A 24,716-nucleotide genomic window follows, 5' to 3' on the forward strand; every position below is an offset into this window, starting at 1 on the left:
TCAAGAGGGAGTTAGATGTACCCTTACGGCTAAAGGGATCAAGGTGTATGCAGAGAAAGCAGGAATGGGGTACTGAAGTTGCATGATCAGCCATGATCATATTGAATGGTGGTGCAGGCTCAAAGGGCCAAATTGCCTACTCCTGCACCTATTTTCTGTGTTTCTATGTTTCTATGTTTCTATGATAAATCTCTCATTCTTGGGACAAACGCACATCAACAATTTTACCCATTATTCCCTCTTGCTTTCTGAAGCCACATTGCTCCCATTTATTAGGTCTCACAAAATCCATTACCACGTTACTCTGGCTTACACTCTGTGGATACTCCAGCTGGCTTTACTTCCACAGCAACAAAACACCCGGGGGCTGAAATTGACCTCCGACCGAAAAGGGGCGCACTCACCGCTATCGAAGATTTTTCTCCGCCCCATCCATGGGGCAGAAAGTAGAGCAAAATTCAGCTCTCTGATTTTTTTTCCAGTGGGGTGGTATTTGGGGCGGAAGTTACCTTGGAGCAGAATGTACGTCGCTCGGCGTCATCAGCACCGCGCTGATGCGTCACAACGTCCCTCCCATCAGTTAAAGGGGAGGGCCGCTGTGGACTCTGCAATTAGGTTAGTTTGGCCCACTAGGGAGGGTGTTGGCCGGGCCAGTAGCCCGGTACTCAAGATGGGGTGCCGGGCTGCCTGTTGGAGGCCTGGCCAAACCCGTGGGCGTCATTGTCAGGCCAACCTTGGAGGAGGTCGACAATTAAAATAAAATGGCGGCTGTGGTAGACCACCCTCCCCTTTAAGGGTGGACGCGCCGCCCAGCCACTGGTAGCTTCACGCCAGAAAAGCAGTCGGGGGCACCGAGCGGCAATTTCCCACACCGGGCGGAAAGGGGATGGCGCCGGGTGGTAAGGGGGTCGGCGCATGCCAGACAGGGCAGGAACACGGGCGACGTGGTGACGATCACTGCTGGAAAACAAATGGAGGGCAATTTCATAAATGTCCTTACTAACCTGTGGCCGCCTCTTTGAGGCAGTCACGGCTCTTAAAGAAAGGGGCAATTTCGGCCCCCCAGTTTAATCTCTATAATAGCACTGAGTTAGAATGTATTTTTTGATATGGTTTCGAAGTTCAGGTGCCATAAAATAGCAGCTTGGGCAACTGAAGTTATTTTGTGTTCTCTGTTTAGCATTTCACCCTTGTTATCGGTGGCAATATTTTTCTGCCTTCGAAGATTTGATAAAGAGTCTTCCTGAAGTTCAGCTAAACAGACAGTAAAAGAGTGACTTCTTTCCCGATTTTTGCTGTTGTTTGATTCGCGTCATTTATGCTGACTCGCGAGGCTAGCTTCTCTAGATAAATGAACTGACCTGGAACTCTGCTTCCAGCAGCGATGGCTCAGAAGGTGGGTCATTCTTTTTAAAGTTAGTCAGGTGCTTGGGTAGTTCAGACAGGCTGACCTCAGTTTCACCATAGAGATAGTACTCCAGCAATGCCTGGTGTATCAGAATGTACTGGGCCTGCAACAGAACAGACATTTATTGAGACACTAATATGGCAGTGAAGCTCACCAAAAGCCTAATGATAAAAGTGATTGGTCAACATAATCAAATGAACATTTTTCATCAACAGCTCAGTCAGGTTCAGAGCATTTTAGATCGCGAGATGATTTCGTCTACAGTCCCACAGGCAGAGTGAGGCATTGAAAAGCTTCAGCTGACAGACTCTGGGCTGAAATTGCCCACCTCTGGAAACGGGGTGCACCGACTCTGATTCTTGTGTTTTTACCGGCGCAGTGGATGCGGTGCCCTCTTGAGCGAAATTCCGCTCTTTGGCTTTTTTTTCCCCGGCAGACTGGAAGTCATAATGGGTCGGATATGCAGCAGTGAGCACACGAGAGGGGCAGAAGTTGCGGGGGGCGGGGGGTGGGAGTGTAGTGGCCACCGCTGCCAGTCATCAGCATAGCGCTGATGATGTCATCACGGCGCTACGTCACCACAGCTCTCCCCTTCATTTAAAGGGGAGAGCTTGCACAATTGTTTAAGTTCGGTCCACTGGGCCACCAGGGAGGGTTTAGGCCAGGTCAGTGGCCTGGCACCCAAGAGGGGTGCCTGTTGGCGGCCCGGCCGAACCCGGGGGCATAATTGTTGGCCCAACATGGCAGTTGGCCGACAAAAAAAAAACATGGCGGTAGCGGCAGTAGGACCTCCCCTTTAATGGGAGCCGCACTGCCCTTTTGCACGGACTACAGCCTCACTGCACTGGCAGAAAAAAAGCAGATTTGGGCACCGCATGGCAGCAGCGAGAGCGTTTCGGCGGAATTTCGCCATCGGTGGGAGGTGGGGGACATCGGCAGTGTGCACTCTTATGATGCACTAAGGACGATCGGCAGCAGCAGAGCGGTAGTGGGGGGGAGCGGGTCACCGCTGGGATACTGCAGGCGTGGAATTAAAAAAATGGCGACCATTACACGAAAAATCGGCGCCCATTGCACTCCGCAACGTGGCCACCGATTGCTGCCGGTAACAGGCCTTAAGGGAAGGGGCAATTTGGCTCCTCTTATCTTTCCTCATATGGACGGTCGGCAAGCTCTGTTGTGTCGTTAGACAGAGGATGCAGCAGAAGCTGGGCGTCCCAATGTTTGGGGGCTGAAAGAGAAGTCACCTCGGATTCTACTTTAGGTTTTATTGTAGCACCCGTGCCAGCTCAACACAGAGTTGCATTTTAGTGCACATGGAGAAAACATGCATTGCTGGTTGATTGTCAGCTCTCTGAGCTGTGCATGGGCAGGGAAGGGATGAAGAGTTGAAAATAGAAAGAACAAAATATGTTAAATTAAACCAACAAAAACAACTGTAACCAAAACATGGGTGATGCAGTGAACTGAACTTGGGACCTGGGTTTAATTCCAGCCCAGACGAAGAGGATTGAAAGTTTTCTCTCTTCTGTGATGATTCTACATAATGAGTTTGGGCTGTCTCAGCCTTGCGCACAGAAGGTACAGACCCACAGACCAAAACTGCCATTAACTGTGTACAAATCAGTGCCACCCTCAGAGTTCTTAAGGATGCCTAGTGTGACAAGTGGAAACATTCACTGGTTCCAATGGGAGTTTTAGACATTCATTAAAAATGGAAGCTTCATCGTAAAAGTCAACACGTTCCCTTGATCATCGCAGAAGCACATAAACACATCTAAACTATAATGCCAGGAACTGCATATGAACATTTCCCTGAATCAGAAGGCAATTACCTGATTACTAGGAATCAGACACCCCACTAGATCGCTCAAGCCTGTATCACCTCTATTCGACAACAGGGACTAGTATCACTGCTTTCTCACCAATTAGGTACCTCGATAGATTTATAGAGCGATTTACTTGTACTCCTTTCAAATTAAAATTCGCTGCTCACAACGTGGTCTCCTCTACATTGGGGAGACCAAACGCAGATTGGGTGACCGTTTTGCGGAACACCTTCGTTCAGTCCGTAAGCGTGACCCCGAGCTTCCGGTCACCTGTCACTTTAATTCTCCACTCCACTCCCACTCTGACCTCTCCATCCTTGGCCTCTTACACTGTTACAATGAAGCTCAATGCAAGCTCGAGGAACAGCACCTCATCTTTTGTTTAGGCACTTTACAGACTTCTGGACTCAACATCGAGTTCTGCAATTTCAGACCATAACACCTGCCCCTATGTTTTTCTTTTTTTCTGTTGCTTTCTCTTTCCTATGGCAGCTGTTGATTCTGCTATCTCCATTTACACCCCATCTAGACTCATCTTTTGTTTCTTAACTTGTCCATTACCATCTTCTTTTGTCTTGCACCATCATCCTTTTTGTCTCTTAATCTCATCTGACTTCCATCCTATCACAGACCTTCCCTTTTGTTCTTTCCTCTCCCCCACCCGCCCCCCCCTTTCCCTGCCTCTACATTTGCTTATAAACCTGTTACATCTCTAACTTTTTCCACTTCTAACAAAGGGTCATCGATCTGTAACGTCAACTCTGTTTCTCTCTTCACAGATGCTGCACGAGCTGCTGAGTATTTCCAGCATTTTCTGTTTTTATTTCAGATTCCAGCATCCGCACTATTTTGCTTTTGTGTTAATAGATTTATTATATCAGTTTTTTGAACAACATTTGCTGGTTTCCTTCGGCAGGAAAAGGCAACGTGAGCACTGAGTCTCTCAGAACAGATTGCAATCCCGACAATTGTGTGACTGCTCCTGGAAGCCTAACCGTGTGGATGTGTGGAAAAGACCAGATGTGTGGAAAAGCTTGGCTGTGACGAACCGCCCCTAACTTCCCTCTCTCCCCTTCTCCATTTTGGCAGTGACACACTGATGTCAGTGGTTGATAAAGTCTCTGACATCACAGTCCACTTGTGTAAAGGAAGGGTATATTCAAGACAGGGAGCAATAGATTTTTGGATATTAAGGGAATCAGGGGATATGGGGATAGTGCAGGAAAGTGAGGTAAAAGATCAGCCATGTTCTTATTAAATGGCGGAGCAGGCTCAAGGGGCCGAATGGCCTTCTCCTGCTCCTATTTCTTGTGTTATGTCCTTATATTGTTATAAAAGTAAGCCTACCTCAACCTGCACCATGAGGCAGCGTTGCCGACGGAGTTGAACTATGTAACCGTAGATATCCACTCGCCCTTCAGCCTCATGGCCCTGCATCATGGCATCAATTCCGATGTAGCTGCCTGTGCGACCCACCCCGGCACTGGGAAAAAGTACAGCAATCAGTTTACCATGCAGATTAAACACAAACTTCCAAAGAAATGGAATAATAGCAGAAAATGCCGGAAACACTTAGCAGTTCAGGCAGCATCTGTGGAGCGAGAATTGTTGCAGTGTTGACTACACTTCAAAAGTACTTAATTGTCTGTAAAGTATAAATGCAAATCTTTCCTTTTCTTTCTTTAACTCCTGCGGTATTTTATTTCAGCAAAATACAATGCCCATCAAATATCAGATTTTACCATTCATGTACTGTTAAAGATAAAATTATCAGATATATGCTATTCTATTTAGTTTTCAAATAGCTAGCAATAGAAACTTAAAGAAAAAAGAATAGGATATACTAGTTGATCATCTGTGGAGTTGAACATGAGGTCCAAGGCCACGCCATGGATTTTGATGACTGGGGGCAGTGCGGGGTCAGGTTGGTGGAGGACCTTTTTCTTACGGATGTTTAGTGTAAGGCCCATGCAATGCCTCGGTGAAGATGTTGACGATGGCTTGGAGTTCAGCCTCTGAATGTGTGTAGACGCAAGCATCGTCCACATACTGTAGTTCGATGACAGAGGATGGGACGACCTTGGATCTAGTCTGGAGGTGATGAAGGTTGAACAGGTTCCCATTGGTTCTATAGTTTAGTTCCACTTCAGCAGGGAGCTTGTTGAGAGTGAGATGGAGCATTGCAGCGAGGAAGATCAGGAAGATCGAGAAGATTGCGTCGCATTGCCGAGAGCATGCAAAAAACCAAGCGCAGGCAGCGGAAGGAGCATGTGGCAAACCAGACTCTCCACCCACCCCTTCTTTCAACCACTGCCTGTTCTACCTGTGACAGAGACTGTAATTCCCGTATTGGACTGTACAGTTACCTGAGAATTCACTTTTAGAGTGTAAGCAAGTCTTCATCGATTTCGAGGGACAGCATAGGATGATGATGAACATGAGGCGGTGGATTTTCAATTTAGGAAGATATTGGACAGGTGATGCTGGACATCATTTGGTTAATGGTGCCGAGCTGTGAGCACTGAAGCACCACTCAGGGGAAGCTCACCAGTCGGGACGGGAGATGGGAAACCCGACAGCTCCTCCTTGGCACCGGGCTGGCAGTTCCACGTTCAACGCACTACAGCCGCACAAGTAGCAGGAAGGTGTAATTACAGGGTCTCAAGGTTACATAAGCAGTCTACATTTTAAAAGAAAAATGTTGACACAGAAGTGTGACAAAAACATATCAAAAGTGATAAAACCTTGGCCAGTTGCTTTTCACAGACGACAACATTTAAGATCAGAAATTACCGCCTGTATGGCGGAGCAGGCTTGAGGGGCAAAACGGCCTACTCCTGCTCCTATTTCTTATATCAAGAGCATTTAATTATATTGTATTTTGTTAAAGTAGGGCATAACATCATTTTTGCCCACTTGTTTAGTCGGACATATTTTGCCCAGATTGAGAGTGCCACTGTGATGCTAACTCTGTCTCTGAGACATGCCGATGAATAGTAACAAGTAAGCAATGACTTCCAGACCAAGGCAGAATGCTACCTTTTTTTATAATTACCTGCAGTGCACAATTATTGGACCACTAAATAGATTTCTGAATGCATTGACTCTCTGACGCAATTTGAGAAGGAGATGTGGATCTTCTGGAACACCATGGTCTGGCCACCTAATGAACTGGATGTGTGTTACTTCCCTCTCAGGAGTTTTTTCCTTCTTCTAAAGAAATACAGCAAAATATCAGTTAGTGAGCTCTTCAGTCAGTCATAACAAAAAGCAGTCATGACAGGAGCAGAAACAAATAAGGAGCTCATTCAAACTTACGTGTGAAATGAAGAGTTTCCGAATAACATAGTCTGGGCACCACTTCTCGTCGCTAATTCTTACAATGAAGTCACCAAACGACTTGGACTGTCTATCCATTGTGGGCCAATACTGAGCACATTTAGGCTGAAAAAAATAAAGTTGCTTTTTTGTGAGAACTGCATTCTAAAGTTTTTTTTTCCCCATACAGAAGCCCATTCAATACAAGAGCCAATTTTAAATTTTGAAAATGAAAGTTGAGAAATCCAACTAATGTCAAAGAAGATGTATCACAAAATAAGGCACAGGTTTGTACAATCAATGGCTGATCTCTGACTTGCCATCATGGGGTGATGCCATGATCTTATTGAATTGCGGAGCAGGCTCGAAAGGCGGTATGGCCTACTCCTGCTCCTAATCTTTTTGTTCTTATGTTGTTGTGATGCAAATTGAAGACCATGCATTTCCAACTAGGGTGGAAGAATTGGTGAGCAGGCCCAACTGAGCAGCTTTGGCACAATTTAAGGAGCAGAACAAGATTTGTATTGGCAGAGGTCTACTTGTGGGTCACTTGCTGACTACCTTGACTGTTGTAATGGATTTGCCTCATGGGTTCTTTGCTTAAGAATTCATAGCAACATATTGCTATTAAAAACTAGTTGGTTTATTTGCAAAGTTTTAACAATCACACTACACATTACCAGTGCATCCACCAGGCTCACAACCACCTGCCTTATCGATCCCCTGAAACCAGCTGGCTGGGGTTTTATTGAGTCTTGTGAACATCCCATGACTGGCTAAGCCACTCCCAACTCAACAGCTCTACAACTATTTTAAGTAGACCATTAAATCAAGTGCCCCCTTTTGGAAAGGGCACTCAACAGCTCTACAACTCTTTTGTTGTATCTGTAAAACAAATGTAAATCAAATGCCCCCTTATTAAAAGGGCACTAAAACCGACAATTTAAATAAATTAAACTTTAAACTTTAAACGGTCAAATTAAAATTTAGTTGCCATGGATGATGTGCACTCCAGTCCCTCCGGCGCTCACCTCTCGCGGAAGGCCACGAGCGTATCGGTGGACACCATGTGCTCCATCTCCAGGGACACCCTGTCTTGGAAGAGAGACAGGCAGTTGGGCTGAACAACCCCCTCGACTGCCCGCTACCTGGATTGGTTGATGGCCACCTTGGCCATGCCCAGGAGCAGTCCTACGAGGAGGCCTTCTGACCTGCACGCTCCCCTCTGCACAGGCTGCCCAAAGATCAGGAATGTGGGACTGAAGTGCAACCAGAATTTGAGGAGCAGCCCCTTCAAATAATGGAATAGGGGCTGCAACCTCACACATTCGACATATATATGGAACACGGATTCCTTCAGACCGCAGAATTTGCAGGCGTCAACAGCTCGACAAATCTGTGAGCACACTGTGTGCATACATTACAACTGTGAACTCCAAAATGCACAGAGACATCTGAGGATGGTAGAAAATAAATTAAAAATGGAGCGCAGGAACATCTCTATAGAGGACTTATTGTTATAATGGAATATTTCAGATTCCAGATTTTAAGTTGCACTTTGTACATAGAACAAAATGCATCCTTAAATATCCAGAGCATAAGTAGCCTGCTATTTTATCATTGTTTATCATTATGGTCCTCTCAGTTATATTCAGACTTACGATCATCTGGTACATCACCGTCCCGGTCAAAATGTCAAAGCTACAACATTGCAATTAGAAGAGCAAAAAGTGGAATATTGAGCCAGAGAGAAAGAATAAGCTCTGAAAGGAGAACAGAACTGAACCTTCTTAGGTGAGTAACATAATATTGCTTCTTCCATCGTTAATGTTGGTTTAGGTGGTTATTGACACAAAGCTCTCTCATGTGTGTGCTTCAGGCATAACTGTGGTATATGTTCTTTGGTCATTAAAGCATTGCATACATTGAAGGATGGCGTACATAAAGTTGAAAAAAAAGTCAACAATGAATTGTAGAGAATAAGACTTACCCTCTTTCCTTCCTCACAGCGAGTTACCATGACAATGATCGTTGCTTTTTGTTCCCACACCATTTTCCAGAAATCATCAGACGTTTCTTCCTTTGGGCCTAAACAACAGCAGAATTAATTGCTGAGTAAACATGTAGAAAATTAAAAATACGGATATTATTTTGTGTCATCTGCATGTGTAAAACCACTTGAATTCTGCAATGTATGGCGAAGGAACAGGATAGGGAAAGCTACAAAAACAGGCAGAGGGATGCCAAGAAACTGATTGGAGGCATGAGGAAAGAACATGAGTGCAATACAAGAGAAAATATAAGCAATAATAAGAAAGCATTCTTGCAGGAATAAGAGGAGCAGGAGAAGGGTGTCGGGGGACATTGGACTGAATGAAGAGAAGTGATGGAATTAATAAATCTTTATTTTGCAAAAGCTATTAATACTGAAAGAAGGAGAGACATGATTGATTTGAGGGAGGAGTATCAGGAGAGAACAGAATGGAACTCGAGATCACAAATTATTTGCATATTACAAAGGGCTAGAAAATTGTCGGTAAATAAAGCTCTTGACAATTTCTATCCAAGAGTGTTGGTGGTGCAGGATGTGCAGTAGTCTTTCATAGAGAAGATATTCACTTAAATTCTTGAGCCACTTAATATGTCCTTACTATACAGTATAAATGCACACAAAGCCCATGTTTGAGAGAAGGTCACTCTGTGACCAGTCCTTTATTCACTAGCACTCAGGTGATGAAGGTGGGTGGAGCTTCTCCTTTTATACCTGAAAGTCCAAGTTAGGAGTGTCTCCCACAAGTTCACCACCTAGTGGTCATTGTTCTCACAGTGTACAATTTAGGTCAGTTTATACATGGGTTACATTGATGGTAGAATACATGACATCACCTCCCCGCCAAAGTCTTATTGGGATCACAGGTTGAGTCTCTCTGGTGGTTTACGCTCCCTTGCAGAGCGCCTGAGTTGGGGCTCCGGTTGTTGGGCGCTGGCCTGTGTGTCTGCTGTTTGCGGTGCCTCAGGCCTGTCCGGACTGCCCACAGTGACTGGGCTCTCCTCCACTCGGTTCCGGTGTTCGGTCACCTGTGGTGGAGTGAACTCTACATCGTGTTCTTCCTCTGCTTCTTCTATGGAGTTGCTGAACCTCCTTTTTGCTTGATCCACATGTTTGTGGCAGATTTGTCCATTGGTAAATTTATCTACAATAATCCTATTCCCCTCTTTGGCAGCCACAGTGCCTGTGAGCCATTTGGGCCCTGCAGCGTAGTTGAGGATAAAGACAGGGTCATTGACATCGATACCTCGCGTCCTCGCATTCCTGTCATAGTAGTCACATTGTGACTGATGCCTGCTTTCTTTCATGGTGGGGTGTATAAGGGATAACCTGGTTTTGAGCAGCCCTTTCATTAGCAGCTCTGCGGGTGGAACCCCTGTGAGCAAGTGTGGTCAGGATCTGTAGGCCAACAGGAGGCGTGATAAGCGGCTTTGTAGGGAACCCCCTTGGATTCTGAGCATCCCCTGTTTGATTATCTGGACTGCTCGTTCCACCTGGTCGTTTGAGGCTGGCTTGAATGATGCCGTTCCGACATGGTTAATTCCATTGCCTGCCATGAAGTCCTGGAATTCGGTGCTTGTGAAGCACAGGCCATTGTCACTGACCAAGACATCCGGTAGACCATGGGCGGCGAACATTGCCCGTAGACTTTCTACCGTGGCAAAGGATGTGCTTGAATTTAAAATGTCACACTCGATCCATTTGGAGTAGGCGTCTACTACAACCAAAAACATTTTTCCCATGAAAGGACCTGCGTAGTCTACATGGATGCATGACCATGGCTTGGCGGGCCAGGACCAGGGGCTAAGGGGGCTTCTATGGGCAGCTGAGCATATGTGTTGCACCTGCGAACACAAAGTTCCAGGTCTGCGTCTATCCCTGGCCACCAAACGTGTGACCTGGCAATTGCTTTCATCATGACAATGCCCGGGTGCTCATTGTGGAGTTCTCTGATCAACACCTCTCTGCCCATCTGGGGCATAACTACACGGTTTCCCCATAGTAGGCAATCGGCCTGAATCGAGAGTTCAACCCTGCGCCTGTGAAATGGTTTAAATTCCTCAGGGCATGCTCTGTACGTGGCTGCCCAGTCCCCATTCAGGACACATTTCTTGACTGAAGACAGTAGCGGGTCTCTATTCGTCCAGACTTTAATCTGACGGGCTGTCACGGGTGAGCCTTCACTTTCGAAAGCTTCAACATCCATGACCATCTCAGCAGCATGCTTGGTAGCCCCCTCAGTGGTGGCTAGTGGGAACCTGCTGAGTGCATCGGCGCAGTTTTCGGTGCCCGGTCTGTGCCGAATTATATAGTCATAGGCAGCTAACATGAGTGCCCACCTCTGTATGCAGGCCGATGCGTTAGCATTTATGGCCTTGTTGTCAGCCAAAAGGGACGTTAGGGGTTTGTGATCTGTCTCCAGCTCAAATTTCCTGCCAAACAGGTACTGGTGCATTTTCTTTACTGCATATACACATGCAAGCGCCTCCTTTTCTACCATCCCGTAGCTCCTTTCTGCCTGGGACAGACTTCTGGAGGCATAAGCTACCGGCTGTAACTGACCCTTGACATTAACATGCTGCAACACACACCCGACACCATAGGATGACACGTCACACATTAAGACAAGTTTCTTACATGGGTCATATAGCGTTAACAGATTATTGGAGCATAACAAATTGCGTGCTCTATCAAAAGCCCTTTCCTGGCTGTCCCCCCAGACCTATTTGCAACCTTTGCGTAGGAGCACGTGTAGCGGCTCTAACAGCGTGCTCAATTTGGGAAGAAAGTTACCAAAATAGTTCAGGAGCCCCAGGAACGAACGCAGCTCCATCGTATTACGGGGACTGGGTGCTCTCTGGATCGCTTCCGTCTTGGACGCAGTAGGTCTGATCCCGTCTGCTGCTACCCTCATCCCCAGGAATTCCACCTCTGGAGCTAGGAAGACGCACTTCGCCTTTTTCAGTCGCAGCCCTACCCGGTCCAGTCTGTGTAGCACCTCCTCCAGGTTGTGGAGGTGTTCTTCAGTATCGTAACCCGTGATGAGGATGTCGTCTTGAAAAGCCAACGTCCCTGGAATCGACTTGAGGAGGCTTTCCATATTTCATTGAAAGATCGCGGCGGCCGAACGAATCCCGAACGGGCATCTGTTGTACTCAAACAACCCCTTGTGGGTCGTGATGGTGGTCAGCTTCTTTGACTCACTCACCAGCTCCTGGGTCAAGTAAGCTGAGGTCAGGTCCAATTTTGAAAAAAGTTTACCACCGGATAGCGTCGCAAAGTGGTCCTCCGCTCTTGGTAGCGGGTACTGGTCTTGGAGTGACACCCGATTGATGGTGGCTTTGTCATCACCACATATCCTGACCGACCCATCCGCCTTGAGCACTGGCACAATCGGGCTCGCCCAGTTACTGAATTCGACTGGCGAGATGATGCCTTCCCTCAGCAGGCGGTCCAATTCGCCTTCTATCTTTTCCCGCATCATGTACGGCCCCGCTCTGGCCTTGTGGTGTACTGGCCTGGTGTCCGGGTTTATGTGAATGACTACCTTGGCCCCCATGAAAGTGCCAATGCCGGGTTAAAATAGTGAATCAAATTTGTCCAGATTCTGTGAGCATGATACTCGCTCCACAGAAGAAATTGCATTGACATTGCTCCATTTCCAATTCATGACAGCAAGCCAACTCCTCCCCAGTATTGCGGGACCGTCCCCTGGGACAATCCAGAGTGGCAACCTGTTCTCTGAATCTTTGTGGTTCACGACTACCGTGGTGCTGCCTAGCACCGGAATGAACACCTTTGTGTATGTCCGTAGCTGTGCATCAATTGGCGATAATTTTGGGCCTCCTGGCCTTGGATGCCCACAACCTTTTGAACTGTTTGATACTCATCAGGGTCTGGCTGGCCCCTGTGTCTAGCTCCATTGATACTGGGATGCCATTGAGGAGCACTTTCCATCATTATCGGTGGCGTCCTGGTGTATGAACTATATATTTGCTCCACATGAACTCACTGAACTTCAGCTTCCAGTGATTTCCCCCAGTATTCATTTGGCCTTGTCGGGCTTACATCAGGTCCGTCCTCCTCGTACATCAGCCTGGCTGCAGGCTTCCTGCATATACGCGCCAAGTGACCGCTGACGTTGCAATTTCTGCAGGTATATTACTGATACCTGAAAACTCTGGCTGGGTGTGCGCCTCTACACCTCCAACATGAGCTGTTGTTGGAAACAAAAGGTCCCTTTCCAGTTGATCATCTCTGACTGTCTCTGTGACTGTCCTTAAGTGCACCATTAACAGGTATTGATGGTCCCATAACTGGCCGCATTGTCTCTTGCGATGGCGTGAATTGCCATTCAGCTAGCCATTGTCTCTGCTGAATTACCCCTCTGGGTTCAACTACATGTTGGGGCATGTCCGATTGCCCTTGTCTGCCTGGAGAACTGTGTGCCACATTAACGATGTTGACTCCCTGTCCATTTGCTGCATTTGAGCCCAGATTTTTGTCAAACGTCATTCTGATCTCTTCCTCCCCCGAGATAAAAGTCTGGGCCATCAAGGCCGCCGTTTCCAAGGTCAAGTCTTTGGTCTCATCAGTTTCCTGAAAACCCCAGCATGCCCGATGCCCTCAATAAAAAAGTCTCGCAGCATCTCCGCTCTGCATGAATCTGGGAACTTACATAGGCTCGCCAGGCCCCGGACATCTGCCGCGAAGTCTGGAACGCTTTGCCCTTCTCGCCGCCGGTGCATATAAAACCGGTGTCTCGTCATGTGCATGCTGCTCGCCGGTTTAAGGTGTTCCCCGATCAACTTACTGAGCTCTTCAAACGTCTTGTCCGCCGGCTTCTCTGGCGCTCGAAGGTCCTTCTTCAGGGAGTACGTCCTGGATCCACAAACCGTCAGGAGATGAGTCCTGCGTTTGTCGGCCGACTCCTGTCCCAACCATTCCTTAGTGACGAAACTTTGCTGTAGTCTCTCAATAAAATCGTCCCAATCGTCCCCAACACAGTACCTCTCATCTGTGCTGCTAGTGGCCATGCTCGCGTGGTTTAAATCCCAGTTTCTCGTCGCCAATAATATGTCCTTACTATACAGTATAAATGCACACGAGGCCCATGCTTGAGAAGACCAGTCCTTTATTCACCAGCACTCAAGTGATGAGGGTGGGTGGAGCTTCCCCTTTTATACCTGGAAGTCCAGGTTAGGAGTGTCTCCCACAAGTTCACCACCTAGTGGTCACTGTTCTCACAGTGTACAATTTAGGTCAGTTTATACATGGGTTACATTGATGGTAGAATACATGACACCATTCATTGAACTAACTGTCAGCTGTGGCTCGGTTGATAGCACTTTTGCCTCTGAGTCAGAAGGTTGTGGGTTCATGTTCCACTCTAGAGATTGGAATACAAAATCTAAGCTGACACTCCAGTGCAGTACTGAGGGAGCACTGCACTACCAGAGGTGCTGTCTTTCGGATGAGATGTTAAACCGAGGCCCCCGTCTAATCTCTCAGGTGGTCGTAAAAGATCCCATGGCACCATTTCAAAGGAGAGCAGGGGAATTATCCACAATGGCCTTTCCAATTTATATTTTTCAATAAACATCACTAAAACAGATGATCTGATCATTTTCACGTTGCTGTGGGAGCTTGCTGCGTACAAAATGGCTGATACGTTTCCTACAATATAACAGTAACTACATTTCAAAAGTTCATTGGCTGTAAAGCACTGAGGTTATGAAAGGCACTATATAAATCCATGTCTTTCTTTTTCTTTTTCTCCACACACGTGCTGTGTTGTTCTCAATGACCACAGATGTCCAACATTTGATCTGCTGTTCCCTTATTTTGCAACATCCGAAGTAATCATTCAATATTTTGATAAAGTGCAACCAATTTATTTCCTTATTTACCTGCATTTGTAATTTCTTCAATTATTTAGCCTGGTGCTTCTCCTTAGTCTCAGTGCATGACGTGTGTATTCTAGAACCTATTCTACTTCGCAAATGTATTTCTCTGTGGTGGCAAGCTACCAGCTGTCAGCTATAAACTCTCCTGAAGTGTTTCTTTCTATTCGTTCATGGGATGTGGGCGTCGCTGGTAAGGCTAGAATTTATTGCCCATCCCTAATTGCCCTTGAGAAGGTGGTGGTGAGCTGCCTTCTTGAACCGCTGCAGTCCTTGTGGTGACGGTACTCCCACAGTGCTGTTAGGGAGGGAGTTGCAGGATTTTGACCCAGCGACAATGGAAGAATGGCGAAATATTTCCAAGTCAGGATGGTGTGTAACTTGGAAGGGAACTTGCAGGTGATGGTGTTCCCATGCTCCTGCTGCCCTTGTCCTTCTAGGTGGTAGAAGTCACAGGTTTGGGAGATGCTGTCGAAGAAGCCTTGGCGAGTTACTGCAGTGTACCTTGTAGATGATACACACTGCAGCCACGATATGCTGGTGGTGGAGGGAGTGAATGTTTAAGGTGATGGTTGGGATGCCAATGAAATGGGCTGCTTTGTCCTGGTTCGTGTCGAGCTCCTTCAGTGTTGTTGGAGTTGCATTCATCCAGGCAAGTGGATAATATTGCAACGCACTCCTGACTTGTACCTTGTAGAAGTTGGAAAGGCTTTGAGGAGTCAGGAGGTGAAATACACGCGGCAGAATGCCCAGCCTCTGACCTGCTTTTGTGGCCACAGTATTTATGTGGCTGGTCCAGTTAAATTTCTGGTCAATGGGGACCCCCAGGATACTGATAGTGGGATATTTGGTGATGGCAATGCTATTGAATGTCAAGGAACGGTGGTTAGACTCTCGCTTGTCGGACATAGTCATTGCCTTGCACTTGTGTGACACGAATGTTATTTGCCATTTATCAGCACAAGCCTGAATGTCATCCAGGTCTCGCTGTAAGCGGGCATGGACTGCTTCATTAGAGCAAGTTATTATTTAAATGGAGAAAGATTGCAAAGTGCTGCAGTACAGCGGGACCTGGGGGTATTTGTGCATGAAACACAAAAGGATAGTATGCAGGTACAGCAAGTGATCAGGAAGGCCAATGGAATCTTGGCCTTTATTGCAAAGGGGATGGAGTATAAAAGCAGGGAGGTCTTGCTACAGCTATACAGGGTATTGGCGAGGCCACACCTGGAATACTGCGTGCAGTTTTGGTTTCCATATTTACGAAAAGGATATACTTGCTTTGTTATCAAAACGTATACAATTATGAGGGGGCTTGACAAGGTGGATGCAGAGAGGATGTTTCCACTGGTGGGGGAGACTAGAACTAGAGGGCATGATCTTAGAATAAGGGGCCGCCCATTTAAAACTGAGATGAGGAGAAATTTCTTCTCTCAGAGGGTTGTAAATCTGTGGAATTCGTTGCCTCAGGGAGCTGTGGAAGCTGGGACATTGAATAAATTTAAGACAGAAATAGACAGTTTCTTAAATGATAAGGGAATAAGGGGTTATGGGGAGCGGGCAGGGAAATGGAGCTGAATCCATGATCAGATCAGCCATTATCTTATTGAATGGCGGAGCAGGCTCAAGGGGTCGTAAGGCCTACTCCTGCTCCTATTTCTTATGTTCTTATGATCTGAGGAGTTCTGAATGGAACTGAACATTGTGCAATCATCAGCGAACATCCCCACTTCTGACCTTATGGTGGCGGGAAGTACCTCTGTACCTCCTTCTGCTGTGGCAGGACCATGGCCCTGCCGTTAGTTCCACCGTGTCTGGTGGTGGCCTGGTTGCCTGGTGGTCCTGCACTATTTGATCCCGTCAGAAATCCTCTTTGCATTTTTGATGCCTCCACTGCTTTTTTTTCTCAAAAAGACACTTTGTCCTAATCAGATTCTTTGCCCCATCCAGATACTTTGTTCTCCAAACTCATTTTTCAATCCAACTATCGTTGCAATCCAATCATTTTGTACTCCACATTCAGCCATTTTGGAGTAAAAGTCAAGGGCGCAATGTGGGCAGTAGTCGATCGGACACCCTTTATACATTATCTTTCATGGATAGGAAAATCAGGCAGGGGCATAACGAGGGGGCAGGAGTATAACAAGAGCTGGGGGTACAATGAGGCTCGGCTTCATAATGAGGGCACGGACTGTATTATGAGAGGGTGGGGGTATAACGAATGGGCCGGCTGTATAACAAGCAGGCTGGCTGTATAATGAGCAGGTGGGGGCATAATGAGCGGGCGGGGTATAACCAGCAGGCTTGGGTATAACGAGTGGGTAGGGGTGTAACGAGTGGATGGGGGTATAACGGGTAGGTGGAGGTATAACGAGCGGGGGTGTAATGAGAGGGTGGGGATATAACGAGGTGGGGGTATAACGAACAGGTGGGGGTATAACGAGGTGGGTGTATGACGAGAGGGTGGGGATATAACGAGCAGGTGTGGGTATAACGAGCGGGGGGTATAACGAGAGTGTGGGGGTATAACGTGGTGGGGATATAACGAGCGGGGGGTATAATGAGAGGGTGGGGGTATAACGAGCAGGTGGGGGTATAACAAGCGGGGGGGGTTATAACGAGAGGGTGGGGTTATAACGAGAGGGTGGGGTTATAACGAGAGGGTGGGGGTATAACGAGCAGTGGGTGTATAACGAGCGGGGGGTATAACGAGCGGGGGGTATAACGAGAGGGTGGGGATATAATGAACGCTCGATTAGCTATCACCCATTTTGAGCTCCCACCGAAGTTGAATTATATTCCTTATCACTAAGCAACTGGTGCTGCTGCAGCAGAAAACAAAACCCGAATATGAGAACTCCCAACACCGTGCCTAGTTTAGGCAGAAGCATTGCACTGAACATCTAGTCAGCACAACTCCTACTGTGCTCAACTTGGGTACGTGGTCCCACCACCTGTGCATACATTGTGAGCATTCTACCCCAAGATCCTCTGTCATACACACCTAATGTTAATAAAACATCTTCTGTGACAGTGCTTCCCTGGGCTACACATATGATTCAGCTGTGTTATGAACTAGAACAGTATTGTTTGCACAGAACTAAATGTACCTTGGGCAGCAATGTACTTCCTGGATTCGTTGAAGCCCTATTGAAAAAGACAGCAGTTAGTGATAAATATAGCACCCCAGCACTAATACTGAAATACTTCTTAATATGGCTGCATTGAAAATAATTAAAACGTTACAGTTACAGAGTGTGTCACCACCTTTACAATCGTCAGAACTTGGTTAATTCATAATGCATGTAAAACATATTGCCTGTATAGTGAGGCCCCAAGGCATCTCCAATATTGGAACTCAAGCCTCATTATATTGAAGCTGACGAGGCTTAATGGCCAGCTATCAAAGAAGAGTGCAAGATCAGGCTGCTGCGAGCATTGCAGTGGCCCTCAGGTAAATGGCTCCTAGGGACGGGTCCAGGACCAGGGTTGAATTGGGGGCCATGCTGGGGTCAGAGCTGTTACCCTGTTAAAAGTTGTAGATTTTATATGAAACCAAGGAACATATTTTTCTCCCAGTATATTTTATTTTAATCTACAAAAGGAATAAAATGATCCCATTGCCATCATTATTGTGGTGTCAAAGTTTACATCATTAAGGGGCTGAAATTCCCTGTCGCCCTGGTTGGGGGCGGTAACCTCTCAGGGGCCGGATGTTCTGCGCCCGGTGCAGACGTCCCACCCAAAAGCAAAATTCGGGTTACCACCCCTCACAGGAAGTGGAGCGCAATGTCGCAAGCTCCATTTCCTTTCGGGGCAGGATTGCGGAGCGCCGTAACGCTGACGTGTTTGAATGTCCCTCCCCTTCTGTTACGCTGCGAGCTCTGCGGGCCCTTTGATGGCCTCCGCTGGGTTACCAGGGCTAAGGGGTGCCGTGGCTGCACTGAAATGGAATGCCAGATTGCACGATCGCAGCCTGGATCCCGCAGGTACAGCCCGCACGGTAAAGGATGAAAAAGAAAAATGGCGGCGCGCAGTGTAGCATACCTCCCCTATAACTTGCACCTCGCGATGGGCGTTCGGCCCGGTTTGTGACCTGCAAGGCTGGTGTGGGCATTGTCGGAGGTGCAGTTGCCCGGGACGCTACCAGCCGGGCATGGCTCTACTGCACTTGCTAACTCCCACGCAATCTTGCGGGAGCCGGTAGCACTGCACCCCCCCGAACAGAAATAGTTTTGCGCCCCGTTAGCACCCCCCAGAGGTGTTAACAGGAGTCGCATAACAGGGGAATGTCAGCCCTAAATTCTAAAATATTAGTTGTCTGTCACTTCTAAATATCTATACTTACATCAATGAAGCTCGCGTTGATATAGTCTGAGCCTTGCTCTCCAGCTACTGGAGAAAGCTGAACACGGTTGTAATCATCTGTTGGCAAAATCCAATCCTAGTTAGTCCAATTTGGAGAATTCGCTGAATTAACAAGGCAAAAGTGTTCCAACTTAAATCCATTAATCATTTTCAATCACCAAAGGACACCTCAATATAGTTAGAGGATTTTCTACACTGACTAAGTCCTGAATATGCTAACAGTTTTTTGACTTTAAAAATTGTGGTGGGTTTTCATTGGAACAGGAGAGATTAAGGGAGAATTTGATAGAGGTGCTTCAAGTTATGATAGAATGGAAAGGAGCTTTTAGAGATAGATTGTTTCCAGTGATTGAGGGGCCTAGAATGATATGTTTGAAGAAATATATATTTTTACTACATCACAAGTAGATAATAAATGGAAGATATTGTACCAAAGAATGTTTTTTTAATACACAGATCAGCTGGTTGCTTCAAAGAAACATGGATCAGTTATAACTTTCAATAAACTAGAATAAAAAGTTGTTGCCTAGGCTTATACATGCGTACTACTCTGATATATTTCTTTACCTCCTCAAATTTCTTGTTATTATTTCAATATTAAATTATTCTATGGAGTCATACTGTATTTAATTATCTATGAACATATCATGTAAATACATATTTTAAACTAGTTAGCAGGTTTCATTGGTACTCACATGGCAGTATGTCAACATATCGGTTCTTGTTTGCATTACAATTCTTCCGTGCTTCCTTGACAGAAAATTTGGTGAAAACCCTTGGAATGCTCTGTAATGATAATTTGAAATATCTATATTCTTTTTCCAATTGCTAAAAATGTCACATTTCTTATTTCGTCCACATCTCAGTTCTGCTGTAGAGGTTCGACCTCTCTGGCCTGGCACATTCGGGACCTGACCGGTGCTGAAAGAGAGAATTTTCTGAACTACGGGAGGTCACGCTACAGGTGTTTAAAATACCATTTTTTTTTTCTTTTGTTCTCTTCCTTGTCGCCCGTTTCTCAGTTTTTGTTAGCCCCGGGACTCAAAGGGGTTGTGGAGTCAGTCAATGTAATCAAGGCTGAGCAGCAGTCCGGGGCCTGGTGTAAAGACCCACGCTAGGCCAGGGACAAGATTTAGTACATGCTGTGGACACCATACCACACCTCCCCCTACAGGTGGGGGGACAAGTCCGACATCGACCTGGCCGTAGACGAGAATGGGCTGTGGGTCATCTACGCGATCAAGCAGAACAACGACATGATGGTCGTCAGCCAGCTGAACCCTTAACCGATGACAATACCTGGGCTCCTGAACGCCTCTGCCATGCTCTGGCTGCAAAACTCAGGCCTCGTTCTCTTTCTCCGCGCTGGTTTGCTGCTCTTTTTTTTAAAAAACCCTCCTCTCCCTCAAGTCCAGCTTCGGTGCCTCAGTCAGCCGCCTGCCCTTCCCTTTCCTTACCCGGCCCGCTTATCTCACTGAACAGGAAGCGCGGAAAACCGGGACTAATGCCGAACCACAGATGTTTCCGGACCAGAGAGTCCCGGACTGGGGAGGTATAACCTGTATCTTTGTTATCATATTAGGAGTAATTTTTACGCTCACCACCAAGGCAATGGCATAGATCGCCTGCCTTTTGCAGAACCCAACCGGTTTTCATCCCATTGGTTGGGGGCGGGGGCAGGATGCAAATAACCAAAAATGGAAGAACTGCTGACATACAACAAGCAAATTCACTATGTTGTAATAATAAGCATACCTTGAATATTGAGGTGTTTAACTAATGCTGCATCAACTACTTGTCCGTGATCGAGACGATGGGAGTGGAGAGGACACGTGAGCTGGTAAGGCCAAGGGGGTGAATGTTAAACTGAAGCCCCATCTGTCCTCTCAAGTGGATGTAAAAGTTCCACATGAGAGGACAGACAGGGCGCTATTCGAACGAGAGCACAAGAGTTCTCCCTGGTGTCCTGGCCAATATTTATCCATCAATCAAAATCACTAAAACAAATTATCCACTGTGTGCAAATTCCTTTTCCTGCATTACAACAGTGACCTCACTTCAAAAGTACTTTCAGAAAATGTTGGAAACACTCAAAGGGTCAGGTAGCATCTATGGAGAGAGAAACAGAGTTAACATTTCTGGTCGATGACCCTTCGACAGAGTGATGAAAGCTCATCGACCTGAAACGTTAACTCTGTTTCTCTCTCCACAGATACTGCCTGACCTGCTGAATGTTTCCAGTATTTTCTGTTTTTATTTCAGATTCCAGCATCCGCAGTATTTTGCTTGGCTGTAAAGCACTTTGGGATGTGCTGAGGTTGTGAAAGGCACGATATAAATGCAAGTTAATTTTCTTTCTTTCTTTCCTGTTCTTTTAATCTCACTCCCACAAAACTACTGACCATCCACTGCCCTTTCTGCCTCACACGCTTGCTGACATTGTAAATGGTTGTCTCTCCTCAGTACTGTTCTCCGCCCTTTAAAAACGGCAATTATTAACCACTCTGTCCTCATATTGTGTAGACAATTCAAAAGTGGAACATTAAACAGCTGCAATCTTCGGAAGGTAGCAATTCACCAAATGCACGTACTTGGAATTCTGCTAAAAATAATCTTGATTCATCAGCTTGTTTTCTCCTGTACACGTCAATCAGTTGCTCTGCGAGGATGGGTTCCACATTGAGTAGCTGCTTTTCATCATCTGGAACAAGTGTTAAATGTATGAACAATTTTCGCAATGGGAATTTATATCCAGTGCTGTATATAAAAAGTTAAAGGGACAAAAAAAGGTAACTGACCATGTTCGATAAGTTCCACAGATTCTTCAGAACGTCTATTTAGGACAGAGCAAAAAGAAAATAGTTGGGCATCATTTCCAGATCAAAGACAAAATATTATCAATTAATGTACTTTGCATTAATACCTTACATGTCATGATAATATCTATTATGATAAATAATGTTGTACTGCACTTGTTCACACTTCTCAAAAGAATGACACTTGGGTACAAAAAGTATTCAGTTTAATGTAATAGTAATGTGATTTTGCCTGACTCTTCGATTAATTTGCCCGCAAAGAATAGCATATTTTATGTGAAATGAAGCTGAGCTTGTCTGTTTGAAAATATGGGGATGAGGGAGCTGAATGGTTCAACTGTTCTTTCACCTCTGGAACCAGAGTTTGAGTCCTGCCCAGATTGATAGGAGATAAGCTTCGGCTCAGTTTAGTCGCTTTGGCCACAATCTCATATCAAACGAAGCAGCCTCGACTAAGTAATAATTTACATTCATTTCAGATGAGCTGAGGCCAAAAGAGTGGCTGGTGCAGGAAATAAAATGTCACAACACCTCAATGGAGTGGCTTTCCAAAGTTGGAATTACACCACATTTTTGAGGCAAGATACAGGGAGTTTCTGCATCTCTTTCTATATCTGAGTTGTGGGTGCTTAATGCTGAGAACAGATGTAAAGTGTTAAAAACTCATCTTGGCAAGAATAAAAATTCACCTGGGGGAATTATTAGGATGGTACTTTGCTGTATTATGGGGAGTTCCTCCTGAGTGTCGGAACAACACTCCCACTAAAATTTTACTCTGCATTACTATTGCTCAAACTAGAATTATCCACATTTGCTATCTAATTAAAAGTAAAAGACAATAAAGCACTTCTCCTGTATGGAATAAGCTGTCTGGTACTGAAAGAAGAAAAGGGAATTATTTCAAATTTGTTGAAACCAATTCTGCACACAGTAATCCAGACACCTTTCAGAAAGTAATTTGGTCTTTAATTCAAAGCTCATTTGCAAGTAAGACTTATCCATGGAGCTGTATATAAAAAGTTAAAGGGACAAAAAAAGGTAACTGACCATGTTCGATAAGTTCCACAGATCATTTTATGACTGATTTTAGAGAGTAAGTAAATAGCTAAGACCATAGCACGAGGAATCGCAGCTGGAGATCTCATTCAGAAAGGGATTGGAGTATAAGAGCAAAGAAATCTTACTGCAGTAATAGAAGTCCTTTGCAAGACCACACCTGGCGTACTGTGTACAGTTTTGGTCTCCTTACTTCAGAAAAAGAAGTGCAACAAAGGGTCACCAGACCGATTCCTAGGATGAAGGGATTGTTCAATGAGGAGAGATTGAGTAGACGAGGCCTGTATTCCTTTGAGTTTAGAAGATTGAGAGGTGATCTCATTGAAACAAGTTTCCCCTGGCAGTTGAGTCTAGAACTCGGTGTCACAGTCTCAGAATAAGGTATTGGCCATTTAGGAGTGAGATAAGGAGACATTTCTTCACTCAAAACATTGTAAACCTTTGGAATCCTCTACCCCAGAGGGCTGTGCATGTTCAGTCATTGATTATATTCAAGACAGAGATTGATAGATTTTTGGATATTAAGGGAAATGAGGGGTATGGGGATAGTGCGGGAAGATGAAGTTGAGATCGAAGATCAGCCATGATCTCATTGAATGGGGGAGCAGGCTCAAAGGGCAGAATTGCCTACTTCTTCTCCTATATCTTATGTTCTTATGAAGTAGAGTCAATCACATTCATATCTAGGAATACTCACATTACGATGAAATCAAATTATATTTTCTCCATTACAGAGTCAAATCTACAGATTGGTACCCAAATGCTCATCACTGTTGCCAGCAGTTAAACAATGTGTGAACAGTGCGAAGTGTTCATAGAATCATAGAAATTTACAGCACAGAGGAAGGCCATTCAGCCCATCGAGTCCACACTGGCCAACAAAAAGCTATCCAGCCTAATCCCACTTTCCAGCTCTTGGTCCGTAGCTATATAGGTTGCGGTACTTCAAGTGCATACCCAAGTACTTTTTAAATGCGATGAGGGTTTTTGCCTCTACCACGCTTTCAGGCAGTGAGTTCCAGACCCCCACCACCCTCTGAGTGAAAACAATTCTCCTCAAATCCCCTCTAAACCTACCACTTACTTTAAATCTATGTCCCCTGGCTATTGGCCCTTCTACTAAGGGGAATAGGTCCTTTCTATCCACTTTATCTAGGTCCCTCATAATTTTATCATCATCATAGGTAATCGACAATGACTTGCTTCCATTCTAAAAGTGAGTTCACAGGTGACTGAGGAGTCCAATGCGGGACCTACAGTCTCTGTCAAAGGTGGGGCAGATAGTGGTTGAAGGAAAGGGTGGTTGGGGAGTCTGGGTTGACGCACGCTCCTTCCACTGTTTGCGCTTGGTTTCTGCATGCTCTCGGCGATGGGAGTCGAGCTGCTCAGCACCCTATCGGATGCTCTTCCTCCACTTTGGGCGGTCTTGGGCCAGGGATTCTCAGGAGTTGGTGGGGATGTTGCACTTTGTCAAGGAGGTTTTGAGAGTGTCCTTGAAGCGTTTTCTCTGCCCACCTGCGTCTCGCTTGTCATGTCGAAGTTCCGCATAGAGCGTTTGCTTTGGGAGTCTCATGTCAGGCATGCGGACGATGTGACCCGCCCAGCGGAGCTGATCAAGCGTGGTCAATGCTTTGACGCTAGGGATGTTGGCCTGAATGAGAACACTGATGTTGGTGCGTCTGGCCTGCCGATGGATTTGCAGGATCTTGCAGAGGCAGCGCTGGGTTATACACCTCAATTAGGTCTCCCCTCAGCCTGCTCTGTTCCAAAGAAAACAACCTGAGCCCATCCAATCACTTCTCATAGCTAAAAGTCTGCAGTCCAGGCAACATTCTCATAAATCTCCTCTAGTGCAATCACACCTTTCCTCTAATGTGGTGACAAGAACTGCATGCAGTACTCTAGCTGTAGCCTAACTAGTGTTTTATACAGTTCAAGCGTAACCTCCCTGCTCTTATACTTTATGCC

The 24,716-nt window shown here is 46.0% G+C and overlaps 1 protein-coding gene across 13 annotated transcripts in view; it reads right to left on the reverse strand.

Moving 5' to 3' along the window:
* ptprc (protein tyrosine phosphatase receptor type C) overlaps positions 1 to 24,716 on the reverse strand; it is a 279,774-nt gene that overhangs the window by 24,707 nt on the left and 230,351 nt on the right. For all 13 annotated transcript variants that reach the window (XM_070887294.1, XM_070887295.1, XM_070887306.1 and 10 more), the window contains 10 exons: positions 21,675 to 21,709; positions 21,468 to 21,577; positions 19,572 to 19,662; positions 18,857 to 18,933; positions 17,619 to 17,655; positions 8,546 to 8,643; positions 6,556 to 6,681; positions 6,293 to 6,450; positions 4,585 to 4,720; positions 1,362 to 1,511 (listed from right to left, as the gene is read on the reverse strand). In XM_070887294.1, the coding sequence (XP_070743395.1) occupies positions 1,362 to 1,511; positions 4,585 to 4,720; positions 6,293 to 6,450; positions 6,556 to 6,681; positions 8,546 to 8,643; positions 17,619 to 17,655; positions 18,857 to 18,933; positions 19,572 to 19,662; positions 21,468 to 21,577; positions 21,675 to 21,709 (1,018 nt within the window). The remainder of the gene's footprint in view (positions 1 to 1,361; positions 1,512 to 4,584; positions 4,721 to 6,292; positions 6,451 to 6,555; positions 6,682 to 8,545; positions 8,644 to 17,618; positions 17,656 to 18,856; positions 18,934 to 19,571; positions 19,663 to 21,467; positions 21,578 to 21,674; positions 21,710 to 24,716) is intronic.

Source organism: Pristiophorus japonicus, chromosome 8, assembly GCF_044704955.1.
Source record: "Pristiophorus japonicus isolate sPriJap1 chromosome 8, sPriJap1.hap1, whole genome shotgun sequence".
Lineage (NCBI taxonomy): Eukaryota > Metazoa > Chordata > Chondrichthyes > Pristiophoridae > Pristiophorus > Pristiophorus japonicus.